The sequence below is a fragment of the Mya arenaria genome, chromosome 5, assembly GCF_026914265.1.
Source record: "Mya arenaria isolate MELC-2E11 chromosome 5, ASM2691426v1".
NCBI lineage: Eukaryota > Metazoa > Mollusca > Bivalvia > Myida > Myidae > Mya > Mya arenaria.
The window spans coordinates 45,647,478-45,665,433 of NC_069126.1; the positions used below are offsets into that span (position 1 = coordinate 45,647,478).

General features: G+C 34.9%; 1 protein-coding gene across 2 annotated transcripts in view; it reads right to left on the reverse strand.

Moving 5' to 3' along the window:
- The window catches only part of LOC128234050 (uncharacterized), a 72,429-nt gene that overhangs the window by 31,348 nt on the left and 23,125 nt on the right, over window positions 1–17,956 (reverse strand). For both annotated transcript variants that reach the window (XM_052948008.1, XM_052948007.1), the window contains exons 28-49: window positions 17,617–17,733; window positions 16,680–16,934; window positions 15,867–15,995; window positions 15,049–15,174; window positions 14,616–14,744; window positions 14,158–14,277; window positions 13,723–13,983; window positions 13,444–13,563; window positions 12,659–12,784; window positions 12,235–12,363; window positions 11,691–11,810; window positions 11,003–11,263; window positions 10,463–10,729; window positions 10,101–10,217; window positions 8,319–8,492; window positions 7,699–7,872; window positions 6,389–6,436; window positions 4,033–4,212; window positions 3,096–3,272; window positions 2,550–2,570; window positions 655–785; window positions 102–416 (exon numbers count right to left, since the gene is read on the reverse strand). In XM_052948008.1, the coding sequence (XP_052803968.1) occupies window positions 102–416; window positions 655–785; window positions 2,550–2,570; window positions 3,096–3,272; window positions 4,033–4,212; window positions 6,389–6,436; window positions 7,699–7,872; window positions 8,319–8,492; window positions 10,101–10,217; window positions 10,463–10,729; window positions 11,003–11,263; window positions 11,691–11,810; window positions 12,235–12,363; window positions 12,659–12,784; window positions 13,444–13,563; window positions 13,723–13,983; window positions 14,158–14,277; window positions 14,616–14,744; window positions 15,049–15,174; window positions 15,867–15,995; window positions 16,680–16,934; window positions 17,617–17,733 (3,497 nt within the window). The remainder of the gene's footprint in view (window positions 1–101; window positions 417–654; window positions 786–2,549; window positions 2,571–3,095; window positions 3,273–4,032; window positions 4,213–6,388; window positions 6,437–7,698; window positions 7,873–8,318; window positions 8,493–10,100; window positions 10,218–10,462; window positions 10,730–11,002; window positions 11,264–11,690; window positions 11,811–12,234; window positions 12,364–12,658; window positions 12,785–13,443; window positions 13,564–13,722; window positions 13,984–14,157; window positions 14,278–14,615; window positions 14,745–15,048; window positions 15,175–15,866; window positions 15,996–16,679; window positions 16,935–17,616; window positions 17,734–17,956) is intronic.

The window sequence follows — 17,956 nt, forward strand, 5'->3', positions numbered from 1 at the left end:
AATCATAATGTCGTTTCATTAGTTCAAAACTAATATTTCTAATAATTTTTATTTGCTGTCATGAGCAAAAAACAAACAATATAACATTATTTCTACATTACCTCTGAATCAGGGCCACCAAATCGGGGAATTTGATCCCATGTGGCTTTGACAATGTACTGTGGCAGGAAGTTCGTGGTGTTATACTGAGTGGCAACTAATGCCTTTACTTTAGAATAAACTGTCTGGTCGACATCGGAGCTGAGGCTATCGTAAACTTGGTAAAATACATTTCCGGCGCTATTCGGATTCAAGTCAGTAAAATAAGGAGCTAGACAAAACGACCCCGCGAACTCTGAGTTTACTCTTCTATTTCTTTGCGGTATTGTATATCCTTCATACTTCCGACCTAAACACATAAGTCCATTTGGACAAATCTGGAATGTAGTAAGGCATCATTGACGACATATTAAGCCCTTGTAAATCAAAGTGATAACTGATATTTAAGCATTATAGAAGAAGAAGAAGAAGAAGAAGAAGAAGAAGAAGAAGAAGAAGAAGAAGAAGAAGACAAATATCAAAAGGAACAAGAAAAAGAGTTATTTAACTAAAAAGTATGTAATATAAATACGCTTCAAACCATATTCATAACTAATAAATCTAGTAAAGGCTTACATAAACCCGCCTATATCCCGCGCCACGTATGAAAGGTATGTTATAGTTTGTTGCAATTTCAACTCGACAACTGTCATCTGACTTTGGGCTTGTTGTATCGCCCGCACTTGTGCCAAATGCGAGGTGAAGACCTGGAAACGTTATTTATGTAGAGAAATTAAAGGCTGGCGACTTATCTATATGCTAAATAAGTCATTTTAGAAGGGATGCATTAACGGTAAAACGAGTTAAAATCATATTTTTTTAAGCTTCATTGATTTGATGATCAAGTCTTTATTAACAACGTAGCTCCTGAGAATGCCTTCCCGTGTACCTATGTATTAAGTAAAATCAAAGACGGTATTAAACCTTTCCTCGTTTTATAACTTGCTACAGTATCCGACCAACAATTATGTATTTTTGGATACTTGCTAACACATATCATTATTGGTGTTTCTCTAATAGGTATTCATATACTGCACAATTGAAATTAATGAGTAAATATATAATAAATATATTATATGTAATTACTTAATGTAAGATGAACTTTCGGTCCTAAACTATGCATAAAAGTTATGCGAAAGCAAATGCGTAACAAACAAGAGATGTTTGTCAAACATAATCCCCCCTGAGCGCCATATGGTCAGGATTTTTTGGGCAATTGAATGGACCGACAGGACAGCAGAATTGTTATTGACACTGGATGCCTTTGGGGCAGTTGTAAGATTATGACCATTCATAATGTGAGGATAGTAGGTACAGTTTTTATTCATGTTCAGATGATGACTGATATTTGCATATTAAAATGTATCCTCTTAGCAGCAAGAAATAAGTAAATATGACGTAAATTATAATAATAAATATGAGTAATGACCTTGACCTTTGACACTATGACCTCAAAATGCATAGGGGTCATCTAATGGTCACCCCAACCTAAATGTCAAGTTTGAGGTACATGTCGAGCTTTTTGCGTTCAAGGTCACTGTGACCTTGACCTTTTATCCGATGACCCCTAAAATAAAAAGGGATCATCTAATGATCAGGCCCGACCGCCATATTAAGTTTGATTATCAAATATCAAGGCATTGTTGAGATATCACTCGGAGAAGTTTTGTGACTATTTTCACGTCAACGGTCACTGTGAACTTGACCATTTACTAGATGACCCTTAAGGTCAATAAGGTTCATCTTCTGATCAAGCTTAACCTTCAAGTCAAGTTTGATGACCATAGGTCCAGGAATTGTCGAGTTTACGTTCAAGGTCAATGTGACATTGACGGTTGACCCGATGGCCCCTAAAATCAATAAGGGCCATCTACTGGTCAGGCCCAACGTCCAAATCAAGTTCCAGGGTCATTGGTGCAGGCATCGTCGTGTTATCACTCGGACAATTTTGTAGCATTCAAGGTGACCGTGTCATTAACCTTTGACCCGATGACTCCTTTTATCAACAGGGGTGATCTACAGGTCAGACCCAGCCTCCATGTCATGTTTAATGACCATAGGTTTAGGCATTGTTGAGTTATCACTCGGACAAGGTTTGACAGCCTTTTACCATTAAAGTTTACAGTGACCTTGACCTTTTACCCGATGACCCCTAAAATCAATAGGGGTCATCTTCTAGTCTGGCTCAACCTTAATGTCAAGTTTAGTGACCAGACGTGTAGAGATTGTCGAGTTATCAATCGGACATGCTTTGGTGTACCGACGGACGGGCCGACGGATCGACCGACATGTGCAAAGTAATATTCCCCCTATTTCGGAGGGGGGCATACTGATGGTGAAATGATATGGGGTCAGGCATCGAAATTTAACATTATGGTAAATGTGTCATGCATGGAACTTGCTCATTTATTGGTTGGATTTCTTGAACGGGTCATCATTGTTTGAAAGGAAAGAAAAGATCATGAACTTACCGCAACTCTCTCGAGTTGTAGCTGGAATATAACATCATGTATTAGTATGAGTATCAAGTAAAATTAGTTTTGTACTGAACATATGTAATTTATTTAAGCAATTCGTTTATGTTGCTAAGATTAAAACTTAGTGTCCCATACATAACCCTGATAATAATGTTCGATACCAAATAATGTATGCATTCAACATCATCAGCCAAGCAGTAAGCGATATTTTACTTCATTTACAGATAGTTTCTAAGAAATGAACGTGTCACAAATTGAAATTAAAGTGACACTATATCAAGGACCATAAAAGAATTACAGCGACATGCCCCGTAGCCTAAAATGTTACATAGATTTTGCATATCGTACACTCCTGCATTCATGAAATCACTAGATTCCCCACTTGACGAATGCGGACATTTAAAGTCGCTATCGATTGTTGATCGAAATTCGGTAAGAGCAACACACTTGTCTATTCGTATTTTATTATGGGTGTACATGGTTGGCTTACAAGAAAGGATAATATGAACACGATTTCAGACGAATTTCGTCAATACATACCTGCGCATGATGGAACGGAGGCCTCAAAGGTTTCATTGGATAAGCATTTAATTGTTGCCTCACCAGAAAGGTCAAAACCGCTGATGCATGTGTATGTGACGGAAACTCCATAATCGACGATCATAAGATTCGGCGATTTGTTCGCATTTGCAGCCGATGGTACCGTGCAATTTATTCCTAGAAAAGAGAACAATACGTTGTCGCATACAGATCGTTAGGAGACACACACTTCATCCGAAGTATTAAAACACCAGAAACTGTCGTTTTGGTTGAGACACGATCATTCATATATAAAAGTGGACACATTAATACAATAATAGTCTGTTTAATTCCTCATGCATGGGTTGTGTCAGTGTGTACGCAAACAGTCATCAGAGTTTTTCTTTGAAAATGAAATGATGATAAAAAATTTGTATTTGATTCGCGAAAACTTAAAAGACAGATGTCAGTAATGTACGAAAACGGTCATTGTAAGACCAAAAACTGACAACAAATATTCTACAAATTTAAAGCAGTATTGAAAACAAGCAGCCGTAGACTCGAGTGTGACTGTACGTCAACACTTCTGTCTAACTCTATTCACTTGTATAATCCTGAACACCAATATTAAACACTATAAAATACAAAATAAATGAAGAGTAACAAAACATATGTATCTAAAGTGTTCAATCAGTAAATCAAATTTACAACTTCTTAAGTACAAATACTATGCAGCTTGTTATTGTAATACGTACGTTTGTTTTAATATGTAAACCCATACGAATTAAATCACATTCACATGCAAATTTAACAGTATTTCAGATATAGTACCTAAACTTTCATAGCTGATAATGTATTCAAAACATATATCTTGAAACATAAATTACAAAAGTTTATGTTTAAACTTTTGGCTACTGAGCTTATTTCTGTAACTTTTCATATAAATATTGGTCATTACTCGAGCAGGTCGGATGAGTGCCATTGAAACTCCCATCAGCTTGGCAGGAAATTGTTGCGTCACCGGAAAGTTCGTAACCGCCGTCACAAGCAAATGTGACAGCCACATCGATTGCAACCGTATGAGGATGTGGCGGTACGGAAGAAGCATATGCGATGGATGGAACTGTACATATTGTGACTGAAACATATATCAACCATATTGCCTAATATGTGAGTCTGACTAATGGAGTCACTGCAGTTCTAAATCCGATACTTATGCAATAAAAGCATTGTCGCCTTTTAAAAGGTGGTTTGCATTATTATTTTTAAGCTCTTATGACCTTTCGGTAATTGGTAATCCATAAATATTTCCTACCTTCACTTAAAAATAATCAAAACTTAATTTTTTTGCAGATAAGAGGCATATTTTTTTTCCAAACATATTTGTATCTTATGTGTTTAATAATCTGTGGGTTTGTTGGGAACTGTTAATTTCGGTCATTCAAGATATGTTGAGGAATATGTTTATTTTGTGTTTTAACCATGATTACTACAGCTCCTGCTTTGTCATTTTCATTGATAACTAAAACATCATACTGTTTAATGTTATTCAAGGCATTCCATTCTGCTTTTCCAATATAATTATGTTTTCACGCTTTTTTGCAGTAATAATATGAAAATATTCGCAACAAAACCATTTGTTTTCAACAGTCCGTAGCGTAGACCATGTTTGACTTTTGTTAATTCTATAAACATCGGTGCTACAATTTAATCGCTTCTAAAATGACTAATGATTTAGTCGTGTTTTGCTGCTGAAACATGTCCTTTTTACAAACACGAATTTTCAATTCAAAATACGATATTTATAAAAAAAAATTGATCCAAACGTTTTTCGGAGTCTGCATAAGTTGTTAGATTTGTTCTATTTCATTAGACGAAATACATTAGTATTTCTAAAATCCATGCCGAACCAAAACTAGTGTGTTGATGCACTTTCATAGATGTCATAAAATCCTTCAATCACTGTTTTTGAGTGTTTGATTATTTCAATGGCTATATTTACCATCTGTTTAGATTTACATAAAATAGTGTTCAAGTGGCATTTTATGCCGATAAATGGGACATGTAAATATCAAAAAAGTTCTGGAATGTTAAACAGTGTAAACGAGCGTCTGTTGCCAGAAATGCTGAATGCCCTTCGTACTAGGTAAGCAAACAAAGTGAAGTTGTTTCTTCTTACTTAAAATAAAACTGTGGTTTCCATGCGTCTATGCGTATTGACTTCTGTGGGTACTTTTAATGTAATTAAAAAAGTCTTTTTTCCAATGATCTAAATCTAATATCATTACAAAATATAATGCTGTTTCCAAACTTTTATATAATAAAATGATTTAAAACGAACCAGAGCATACGGGATCTGTTCCGTTCAAGATTCCATTTGCTAAACACCATCGAAACAAAATTAAACCAAAACTGCCCAAGTATGTTAATATAAAATGATATTTATTTATCATATAATACTGTGATTCTACGATTTTTAGAAGTAGAAATGCAACATAACATGTCCGCTGGCCAAAATAATAAACGTCATGACCAACTAGCATACCAAATATGAAGTTTCTTGACCAAAAGGATCTTTAGTTATTGAGCGGAAACCGTTTCATGACCTCAAGGTCACGGTGACTTTGACCTTTGACCTACTAATTTCAAAATTAAGAGGGGTCATCTACTATTCATGAACAACTAGCTTACCAAGTATAAAGTTCCTCCTTGGTACAAGCGTTCTTTAGTTATTGAGCAGAAACCATTTTTAAGCTTAAGGTCACCGCAAACATATTGTTTTTTACCTGAAACTAACATTGTCGTTTGACCTTTTGACCTTGAAATCGATAGAGTTCATCTCCTAGTCATGACCAACTAGCAAACCAAGTATGAAATTCCTTGACCGAAAGGATCTTTAGTTATTAAGCGGAAACCGTTTCTTTACCTCAAGGTCAAGGCGACCTTGACCTTTGACCTAGTGATTTCAAAATCAATAGGGGTCATCTTCTAGTCGTGACCAACAAGCATACTAAGTATGAAGTACCTAGAGTTCTGTAGTTATTGAGCGGAAACGAAGTGTGACGTGCAGACTGACGGACTGACAGTCTGACTGACGGACAAGGCAAAAACAATATGAATGGGAAGACATAATAGGAGAAATTAAACCCCACTGCCAATGCACGTTGATTTAAATTGATATATATATTTATTTATATTAAATTACTGTGATTCTACGATGTTTAGAAGTAGAAATAAAATATAATAATTATGTCCGTTGGCAAAATTCAGAAATGTTAAAACGCTATTCAGAATTTCTCTAAATAGAAACATACCTGGTGATTTTGTTGTGGAACTCGTTGGTGTAGCGGTTGAAGTTTGATCTGAAGAAAAAACATTCGTTTTATGAAACAAATTGTATTCAGACGTTTGGTTCATATACATGTCTCTCTTAAGTGAGCACCAGCAAGGGCAATAGGTATTATAGTAAATAAGAGGTGTATTCATTATAACTGTAATTGAAGAAATGATATTTTTGCTAAGGATAAACTCAAACGTCTACGTTTACATTACTTTTGAGTGTCCATTTAGTTCAACAATAGTAAAGATTTAGCAAGAAATAAAACACTGACAAACCTTGATGCACCCTTAGCTCGGGATTTCTCAACATTTGTATTTTATAGTTATATCTGGTGATTTTAAACACCCGACACATTTATTTTTATGATATTTCACGATATTAAATTCCATCAGAAGAAATTCATTAACTTAGTTGACTTCCGGTTTGATTTTTCAGAGGTAAATTTTTTCAACAGTCTGTTACGAAGATCATGATTGACGTTTGTTAACTTTATGAAAATCCAGGCTTATGTTCCATCCCTTCAAAATAAAGACCAACAATTCAAAGAATTAAGGGTTTTTTTTGCTGTTGAAAAATGAAATCTCTGAATGCGCTGTTGGGAAAAGTTTGAACCAAATGCTTTTCAGTGTCAGCAATTTTTACATTTTACACTTGTTCAGTTCATCGTAGTAAATACCTTTAGAAATCCATGCGATACGAAAACTACTGTGTTTTGGCAATATCTATAAATATCAGAACATTTTTCTACCACTGTATTTGTGTGTTTGACTATGTCAATTAATATATTTTGATATATATTTAAATTGACAATGTTGCACAGGCATTTTGTGCCGCTTGATGGAACATTCAAAAATAAAAAATGTGGAATGTTATGCAGTGGATACATAGTAGAACAATGACTCTTTTCATGCAAACAATAAAGTCACTTCCTCTTATATAGATAATAGCTAATAAAAGTGCTTCAGGTGTACGAAAGATGGGATGTTCTAGTACTAGGTAAGCAAACGAAATGACGTAACAGTTTCTTGCTACTGCAAAAAACACAGCGGTCTCCATGCTTGAATGTGTTTTACTTCTGTTTATATTTTGACTGTTTTCCTAATGTTTTTTTCGAATGAAACATTTCTAGTATGATGACAAAAACATATAACATTGTTTCTTAAAGTTACTATGAAAACATGTTTTGGTTTGCCACTGTTGAAGCATTGCAGGCTATTGCGCTATCTTTTGAAAACAACGAAAGGTTTGCTTTTTTCTTCATTAGAAGTATGCTATAGTACAAACCAGAACAAACGGGTTCTGTTCCGTTCAATGTTCCATTTGCTAAACACCATCTGGTCAGGTCACCGGCTTGATGGTTGTATGTTGCGTTACATTCGTATGTTACGGATTTGTTGATGTCAATCACTGATTGGTTAGCAATCGCGTTAGGAACGTTTGACACATTGCAGGTCACGACTGGAATTCAATACCATTAAAGTGATGCTTTCATTAGGCGTACACGGGGCGAGTTGCTTCAGACAAAGCTCCATATAACTGTAGTGTAGGGTATGACACTGCAATTATTAGCGATCAAATGCAGTTTTTTTTAAAGGCCGATCGGCGATGTTTTGGCTAGGTTAATTCAAGAATATATTTAAAATTCCTAAACATTTTTTTAAAATATTTTATTTTGGATAATTTCAGCAGAAGTAATGCATTAACAAACTTGCTTCCTCTTAAAAAAATCGGATCTTTAATTCCATCGCTTTTAAAGGAAGAACAAAAATCAATGACTAAAGATTAAGGTTGTATTTTGCTTCTTTAATATTTTGGTTTGTCACAGTTGAGGTACTTAGGCTCTTCGTGATACATTTCAAACAATAAGGTATATTTTCTTCTTTACAAGTATGATTAGTACATACCAGAGCAGACGGGTTCTGTTCCGTTCAATGTTCCATTTGCTAAACACCATCTGGTCAGGTCACCGGCTTGGTGGTTGTATGTTGCGTTACATTCGTATGTTACGGAGTTGTTGACGTCAACCACTGATTGGTTAGCAATCGCGTTAGGAACGTTTGACACATTGCAGGTCACGACTGGAAAACAATATCATAACAAAGGGCGTGATGCTTCAGCCAAAGCTCCATATATAACAAACACGGTTCTAACTGAAAGCCGATTGGCGAGATATTGGATATACATGGAAGTAGTAATGAGAGATCATCGTATTACAAAACAAAACAATTATTAAGCATATCATTTTATTATAGATAAGGTGAATTGTTCCACCTGTCATTACTTACGAATTATTTAGACGCTATGTAAACGACAGTTTATTGTTGAAACCAACTGCCCCTATGTTATAATACAAAGGACACGTCGAAGTCAAACAGGGAAGCCAAACTTTTTTCTCAGCATTATGATTAAAACGGCGAGAATTAATACCGAATAAGCACTAAACAAGGGACGCACGACGGCACAAGGCAACACATATTTAACGATTATCTTCATTGTAAACGCCTTGAAACGGTCAGTGATATAGTGTTTTATTTCAATGATGGTTTAATATTTTTTGTGTGCTTAACCTCACACTTGTCCATAACAATAAATGTTTTAAGATACAATCTTACTCACTCCCAAATAAGACGTACCACAAATGATAAAATTGTTTTGATTTACCGAAAAGGATAAATAAATACTGAAAAGAATGGTTCGTATGACGGAAACCGTGTATAATTTGAAAGGTGCAGAAAACACGGCATTTCTACTTGATGAGACGATGGTTGATTACTGTAAATTTTTTAGGACCAACCAGTCATTTACTACTTTTTGCATTTTCAGCCTTTATATACAATGTTAGAATCTTATTATTAAGTATTTAATATTTTTCATTAAGGCATTATTCAGTAATGAGTTTTAGATGTATTACGCAAAATTTATCAATTTGTAATGCATGTGTATTTATTTATTTTAAATACAAGTATCACTTTAAGATGTAATGGACAAAGAACAACACATTAAAAACGAGAAAAATAATTGAAAACGGTAGCCAATAGTATAAAATTTGGATACGTTAACCACGGTTATCCTTTAAAGCCAAGTTTAATGTGACATGTTCGATAATTATTGACCTTACAAGAAACATTTTGGCTAATTAAGACCAAACCAAAGTTTAACCATTTTATACAATTGACCACTAAGTCCCCCCCCACATTCGTCCACGTCAGTCTCGCAACGTGTCCCTGTCCAAGTTGCTTTGCAATCACATACTCCTGTTGCTGCGTTGCATACTTGTGTGGCGTTGTTAGCGTTCGCTTCGACGCAGTCGCACACATTAGCACAATTGTCGCCATATTTGTTACTCTCACATGATATGATAGATCATTAAACAACGAACATTTTCATGATTACTTAATGAGTGGCTTTCGTTTTATGTTCTCACTGCATGTAGTAGTGCAAATATTTGAGGAAAACTGCTCTTAATCTTAGCAACGAATCAAACGTAATGACTTCAAAGTTATTAATATTATTATAAGTTGTGATTTTAACATTTATTGTACCCGGAGAAAATAGCGTTTTTGAAATAACGTACTTGCAGGTTTTATTCTGTTGCGATGTCAATAACACCTTTTAATATCAAGACCTATTACGCAAGTGTTTTAATGCACATTCAATTACAAAGCTTTATTAATTATGATACATACGTGTACATGTTTCGCCATCTCCAGAAAATCCCGGGGAACAAACACATGTGTATAAACCAGGGGTGTTCACGCAATCCTGATTACATAGTCCGGATTGGGTTAAACATTCATTTATATCTAAAACAGATAAGAACATTTTTAAATTTCAGTTCCAGTATTAGTGTTATATAATTTCACAAAATGTACCGCTTAATAAAAACACTCAATACATGTAAACGTTTATATATACAAATATCAAACTCAATAAATCTTTCATCTTGCAACAGTATTATGTTTTGCATTCTAAAGAACTAGGAAGAAAGTATGTAATGTGTATCAGTATATTTCACAATATTCCTTCAAAAGGTGTAAGGTGTACTTACCTACACAGCCAGTAGCGTCTTCCTGATAACCAGAAACACAATTGCATTCATAAGATCCATACGTATTGTTGCATGTTGTATTCTTTTTTACCGCGCATGGACCGGGACTACCCATATTACATTCGTCAACATCCTCGTTGCAAGAAGTTCCATTCCAGACAGGCTTGCATTGGCAATTTCCGGTGACCTTGTCACAACTATCTGTGTTTGTCATGTTGCATGCGCAGGTCTGGGCACAGTTTTCACCAAACTTACCTTTAGAACATTCTGTAGGACAAAAAACGTATGGATGTGTAATACAAGACAACAAGTACATGTTTACATTATGAAGTTATTGAAACGTTCAGATGAAAACATGGGTTGGGCAAGAATGTTTCTATGTTGTATGCATGTTGCAATAAAAACAGGCTGTGCATGAGGAATGAAATGAAAAACTAAGGAAAGAGCAAAAGTAAAAGGTATGTCACTGAATATATTCTTATATTTTGATTCTAGCTATTCGCTTACATTTTGACTCTAAATAGGTTGTAAGACGCTAACCTTGACATTGGCCTACTGCAGTTTTCAAATATCCACTTTTGCAGTTACAATTATACGATCCAGGCATATTGCTACATTCGGAATTAGTTGGACAAACTACTGATCCATCTTCACATTCGTTTATGTCATTAGAGCAATCTGTTTGGTTATACCCCGACTTGCAATTACATGTGCCGTCTATAGGGTCGCATCTGTCAGTATTTGCGTCGATACAAGCACACGATTCTGTGCAGTTTGGACCGTACTCTCCTTGGGGACATTCTGTATAAATTGTTTAAGGTAACTAAAACTACCGTATAAACTTAAAGCATATACTGCATACAGAAACAACCGCTTATCATTACTTTTTCATGATGTTTTAGCGATGTGGTCACATCGAACGAATTAATTTAACAGTTGAACACACATAAATCCAAAAGATCTACTTTGTAAGAGTTTGTAATTTATTTGTTCACTACGCATAAAGACGCAAATTAAAACACTGATTTAATGTAATGTTCTTAAATATATTTTTTTTCATATTAAGTAAAACATAACATGATCCAACATTATTTACATCTAAATACAATTATTTATTAAAAGTTATTTTCTAATATGTCAAACGTCCTTACATTTACGTTTGCATTAGTTTCCTTTACTATATATTTTGTCAATCACATCCTATTTTTTTTCAACAGTGTTTCATTACCTATGCATGTTGTGGCATCTGCATCCAGTTTGAATCCGGTCTGGTTACAGACACATTCGAATGAGCCAATTCTTTCTATGCACAATTGGGTACAGGGAACTGAATCGCATTCCTTGATGTCTAGAACAATGATAACAGATAACGATCACATTTTCAAGAAACCAGTGCAACGAAAACTAACGTACGTTGGTGGATATTATTTGCCAATTACTCTAGTCAACGAAACAAGGACAATAAAACAATTTAAAGAATATGGAAATAGTATGACACAACGATAAAAGCCAAACGATATAAGAAACTCATAAGACAATATAAAGCGTTTGTTTCTTTCATATTACGGTCATGTAAGAATAAGATATTTTTTCTTGGGATAGTGCAGGACATAAAATGAATAGAACATTATTGTATAACTGAATTAATGCTACACTAATCCAGATAAAAGTATGTATTATTTATGAAATGTGTTGATGATTTTCGGGCAAGACTCATTGCAAGATAATTGGATAATTACAAGGCCAACGTTAAACAATGGGTAAGACATTACCTTCACAAATCGTCACAGATCCGGACACGAAATGGAATCCCGTATGACAGGTACACGTGTCCAGTTCATCGATATTGACACAATCAGCATTGTCACTACAATAGCTGCTGTTGGAGCATACATTGGAGGCTGTATAGAAAAATGATGGGTAGTTAACTTTAGTTCTGTTTCACAGTGTTTTGATTTCTACTGATACACAGTACAAAAAACAAACTTGTAGACATATGAACATTTCTTCAAACGACCTCGAGGAATAACACAATAGACAGTATGGTTTGTGAAAAAGGCAGAAAACCCTTACGTAGCAATAGTTTAAACGATTTCGTTTGACCACGTTGTTTGCTTATCCGAAAATACAGTGTGGCGTCATTCTCAAACTCTTCATATAATGGTTAGAGAGGGCGTGTCGATATCTGTTACTTACGAATGCAAGTTTTGAAGTCTGTAAGGTCCAGTCTGTACCCATCATTACAAGTGCATCGGTAGCTTCCGATTGTGTTTTCGCAAGTTTGTCCACAGCCGTGAGTACTTGTTGAGCATTCGTTAACATCTACAAAAGTTATCAATATGACTTAATGTTATATCAATTACATAGGTCTTTGTTGGTACATATCTGTAAGAGTTGTCAATATGACTAATTGCAATATCAAATTCATATGACTTTGCTTATATCTGTTGAAAGATGCCCAATATAATTGCATTTTTATATCAAATATAAAGGTCTTTGGTTTATCGCTTGAACATGTGAGTAAGCACAATACATATACGATTTAACGGTATGGCCAATAATAAAATCGAAAATTAGCGAAATGCTTTGGCCAATAAAAGACGATAACCGATCGAACGTTGAACTTAAAAGAATTAAACTCTCGCAAATATAAGAATCAACTATCCTAATCCATAGGAGCAAAGCAATATATTTTTAACAAGCATTACAATTTAAGAAATGAACATATTGATATATTTATATCTTGAAGGAATAAAATGTTATTATAATATCATTTATAGTAGTAGCTGTCTGAACCGCAAATATCGATGAATCGATTATTATCTATGCATGTTGTATAGTAAAGTCAGTTCATTAATTTATGCTCACGACGGAACTAGCCCAATGAATACAATTATTTATATGTAAATGACTATCGTTTATCCTTAGACTTGAAAAGACTTATCTGTGATACGACTTTTCAAATAAATAGTTTTCTTTACCATTGCAAGAATTGCCCGACTCCGTGAAGCCATCATGACAGCTGCACGTAAAAGATCCAAGCACGTTCTCACACTGTTGGCTACATGTATTCAGTGACGGAATTATACACTCTTCAATATCTGTAATTTGAGATGACGCAGTAACACACTGGTATGCCTAATGCTAGAAATATTCTATGCTCATGTTTTCAATACCACAATGTTAACGTAAATAGTATCTTATGTAAATAGTAAACATTTAAAATCTTATACAAAAATACACTTATATTAGAATATTACCTTCACATATATTTTCTGTATTTCTTTGGTATCCAGGTAAACACTGGCAAACAAATGATCCGGGGGTGTTTCTACATTGTTCGTTGGTTCCTGTGCAATTATGTGTTCCTATGGCACATTCGTCCGTATCCTGGTCACATTTGGCTCCAATCCAACCGTCTGATTTGCATACGCATCCTGTTTGACTGTCACAGCGAGAAGACCCGATACCACAGTTGCAATCAAGAGCACAGTTGTCACCGTAATGGTTTAAGTCACATACTAAATACAAATGCATTACATTGTGAATCACTAGTAATTGCACATGCTACTACTGCAAGCAATAGAGAGCTTGAATGTTGAGTTGTATAAAAATCGAATGAACAGATTTGAATAGATTGATAAGATAATGGGAATTAGTACATATTATTAAGCAGATAACCACAAACAGCATACCCGTGCAAGTTCTTTCGTCATTTGCAAGTTTTTTGCCACTAGGACATGCACAGTCATAACCGCCGTCTTTATTGGTGCACGTATCTGAGCAGGAGTCGCTTCTCAAACACTCGTTGATATCTGTACAAAATATATTGTATCCGAATATATAGTTTTCCCTTAGTGTATATCATGGTGAGCTAATGCATTAAGTCTGACTTTTATCACATGAAAGAAAAACTAAGTTAACTATTGCCGTGTTAATACTATATGGATGAATAACACGAAAAGTTATTGAATACGTCCTAATTAGACAACCTGGCATGTTAGAAAATTGACATTTCCGTCAGTTCTCCGGATTCCTCCGTAAAACCAAACCCCCTTTTTGAGAATAAATGTGGTTGATTTATGTTGCTATAATCTGATTGCTTGACTGATGAACACAAATTTAAACTTCCCGAATACAGTATAATTCTTACCTATGCATGTTTTGTTATCAGTAGACAACTCATAGCCCGTTTCACACAGACAGAAGGCCTGCTGGTTTTCTACCTTACATATATGTGAGCAACCAAAGTCGGGGAATTCTGCAGCACACACGTCTTGCACTAAAACAGAAATATTAAACAAATGCGCATGTAATATAACATAGAAATTACTTGGAAACAAAGATAGAATGCCATGCACTCGAATGTAACACAATTCCGTTTGAGCTCCGGATAAGTATGTCTTCTGTCAATAACGACGTGCTACTAATACCTAGTCCAAACTCCCCATGTTGGAAAATATGGTAAATTTTGAAAAGCCTACCACATCATATTTCCTCTAAATATTCTAAACAAATCTTGGAAATATAAACGAATATTGACTTCGCCTTTCTTCTAAAACAAGTGGACAGAGTGGATAATGTACCTTGGTAACAGGTTTTCCTGTCCTCATTTAAACGGTATCCGAAATAACATTCGCAGCTGAATCTTCCAACTGAGTTAAGGCATTTCTGCTGACAGCCGGAAACTCCTGCATCACACTCATCATAGTCTGAAATAATATGGATCTTTTGTTCGTGTTTATCATTTTGATTCAAACACAGGCAGGAAAATAAATGATTTATGAATCATAGATATTCGATTCAGTTAAACCTTCCGATCGATGGCCGCCTATACGAAATGTTACTCTACATTTGTCATATTGAGCGCTTTTTTATTTTCTAACATTCTTAAAAACGGTACAATGTTAAGTTAGTTCCATGACAAATCGTATAAGGGATGACATTTCGTCTAAACCTAAATATATTTCACTTTAAAATCACTCAACAATATATATTTAAATATAGTATGACCCTATACAGATTTATATTTATATGAACAACTACAGAAACAAGCTCAGTAGCCAAAAGTTAACATTAACCCCGTTTAATGGCACTGGGTAAACGTCAAAGACATGTGTTTATAAAATATTGTTAGGTACCGCTTGGAATGTCAGTAAATTGTAAAATAAACGAATTCATCCAAAAAAAAAATTTCGAAGTGAACAATAGATAAACATTATTTTTCAAAACACTATATATATGTTTAACATAAGTATTAAGCTCCAGATGAAATATCATTATTTAACAAAGTACTGTGAAACTGAAGGAAATGCATGTTTATAAACATATTCTGTTTGACAGATGACGTGTAAAACACAAATATCATTAAACAGTCATCATGTTAATACGTTTTAAAACTAACCGACACATCGCAAAGCGTTGCCAGGATCCACATTGTACCCCGTGTTACAGGAGCAGACGAAACTTCCGGGTGAGTTGGTACACGTCTGTTCGCACGTGTTCAGCTGGTCTGACTCACACTCGTTAACGTCTAAATATTACAAAACGGAAAGAACCATTGTGTGTATTATAATCAATAATTCTTCATACCGACGTCGTCAGTGCTACAGTTTTGGGAATTACATATATACAAAATAATGCGTAATTCGTTGTGTTTGAACAATATTTTATTACACAATTTACAGATAATAATTTTCAAATTATTTTTTACATTTTAACAAAAAAATATATTCTATATACAAACAGAACTAATTTAGAAATTTAGGACAGCACTGAGGGTCATATGACATTATAAGGACCTGCCAGTCAGGCACGCCTCGGTCCATTCACCTTTGGTGGCTGACTGGCCGGTCGTTTCAATACCATATGGCCAAAAGTGATGTGTTATAATTTCTTATGTTATATCGAACATTTATATAACCATTCATTTTGATGTGTTTTATTGAAAAAAGCAAATTATGTTTACTTGCGTCAATTGCGTCAATTGTTCGTCAATTTGTGAAAATTGCAAGCCGCACTTGCTAGTTATATGACGTCATCGATTAATATAATATTTCTGGCGAGGTCCGAACCAACCAAAAATAGGATATGAACCGATGACGTCATGAAATTGGAATAATATCAAAATACACTGTTATACACACCAATCAACCCTATATATACACAGAAGACACACATATATGTAAGGTATAATATTCAATAATGTTCAGCCTACCAAGACATGTTCCGTTCGCGTCTTTGTTATAACCACTTCGACATGAACACGTGTAAGACCCAATAGTATTGGCACATTCTTTGTTGGCATCGTTACAAACATTGGGCGTATCGCACTCATCAATATCAGCATCGCAGTTGACCCCCTGCCATCCAGAATTGCAGACGCATCCCCTGACGGAGTCGCATCTATTTGCCCCTCTTCCACATCGGCAGGTAGATTCACAGTTTTCACCGAAGGTTGGATAGGGACATTCTGAAAAAGACATTTATCAACTAAGGTTCAATAAAGGCATTCTGTATTTATCAGTAATTACCAAGGATTTTATAGGGGCATTATGTAATGGACAATTATCCTCAAAGTTTGAATTGCGGCATTATGTCAGTTATCACCAAGTTTGGATAAGGACATAATGTAATAAGTCAGTTATCACCAAACGTTTCATAAATGCATAATTTAATAGTCAATTATTACCAAAGGTTTGATAAGGGCATAATATAATAGTCAGTTATCACCAAAGGTTGGATAAGTGCATAATGTAATAGTCAGTTATCACCAAAGGTTGGATAAGGGCATAATATAATAGTCAGTTATCACCAAAGGTTTGATAAATACATAATGTATTAGTCAGTTATCACCAAAGGTTATATATGGGCATTATGTTATAGTCAGTTATCATCAAAGGTTGGATGGGGGCATTATGTAATAGTCCGTTATGAACAAAGATTCACAGGGGCATTCAGTACCATCAATTTAGTTTGTACATATTTGATCTATGTTTATAACGACAATCCGTTATATTTATGTTTGAGTATGTTTCCTGCACATGGCCCATGTCCGACTTTAATCCAAACTTATGCTAAAAACACGGTATTTTATCCCAAACTGCGTAAAGAGCATACTTGTATAATGTGTGAGAACTTTAATGTGTATTTACGTGTACAGGACACTCGGTCTGCCCCCAGTTGATATCCTGTCAGGCAGCTACAGATAAAACTACCCTCAGAATTCGAGCAGGTTTGGGAGCAAGGACCATTGTCACATTCATTTGTATCTGAAAATAGTTAAAACCATGTTAATGCAAAGTAACACTTGACATGACTCTTAAAGCGTATATAGTTTGCCTCCGTCAAATACATGCTGAATTAACAAGATAGTCCATACTGATACAATACTGATACAAGTCAATACAATGGACATTCTACTGAATTAAGGGTTGCGTACATTTTCGTTATCTACGGCCTCTCAAGCATCATCAACAGTCAGCATTTAAAATA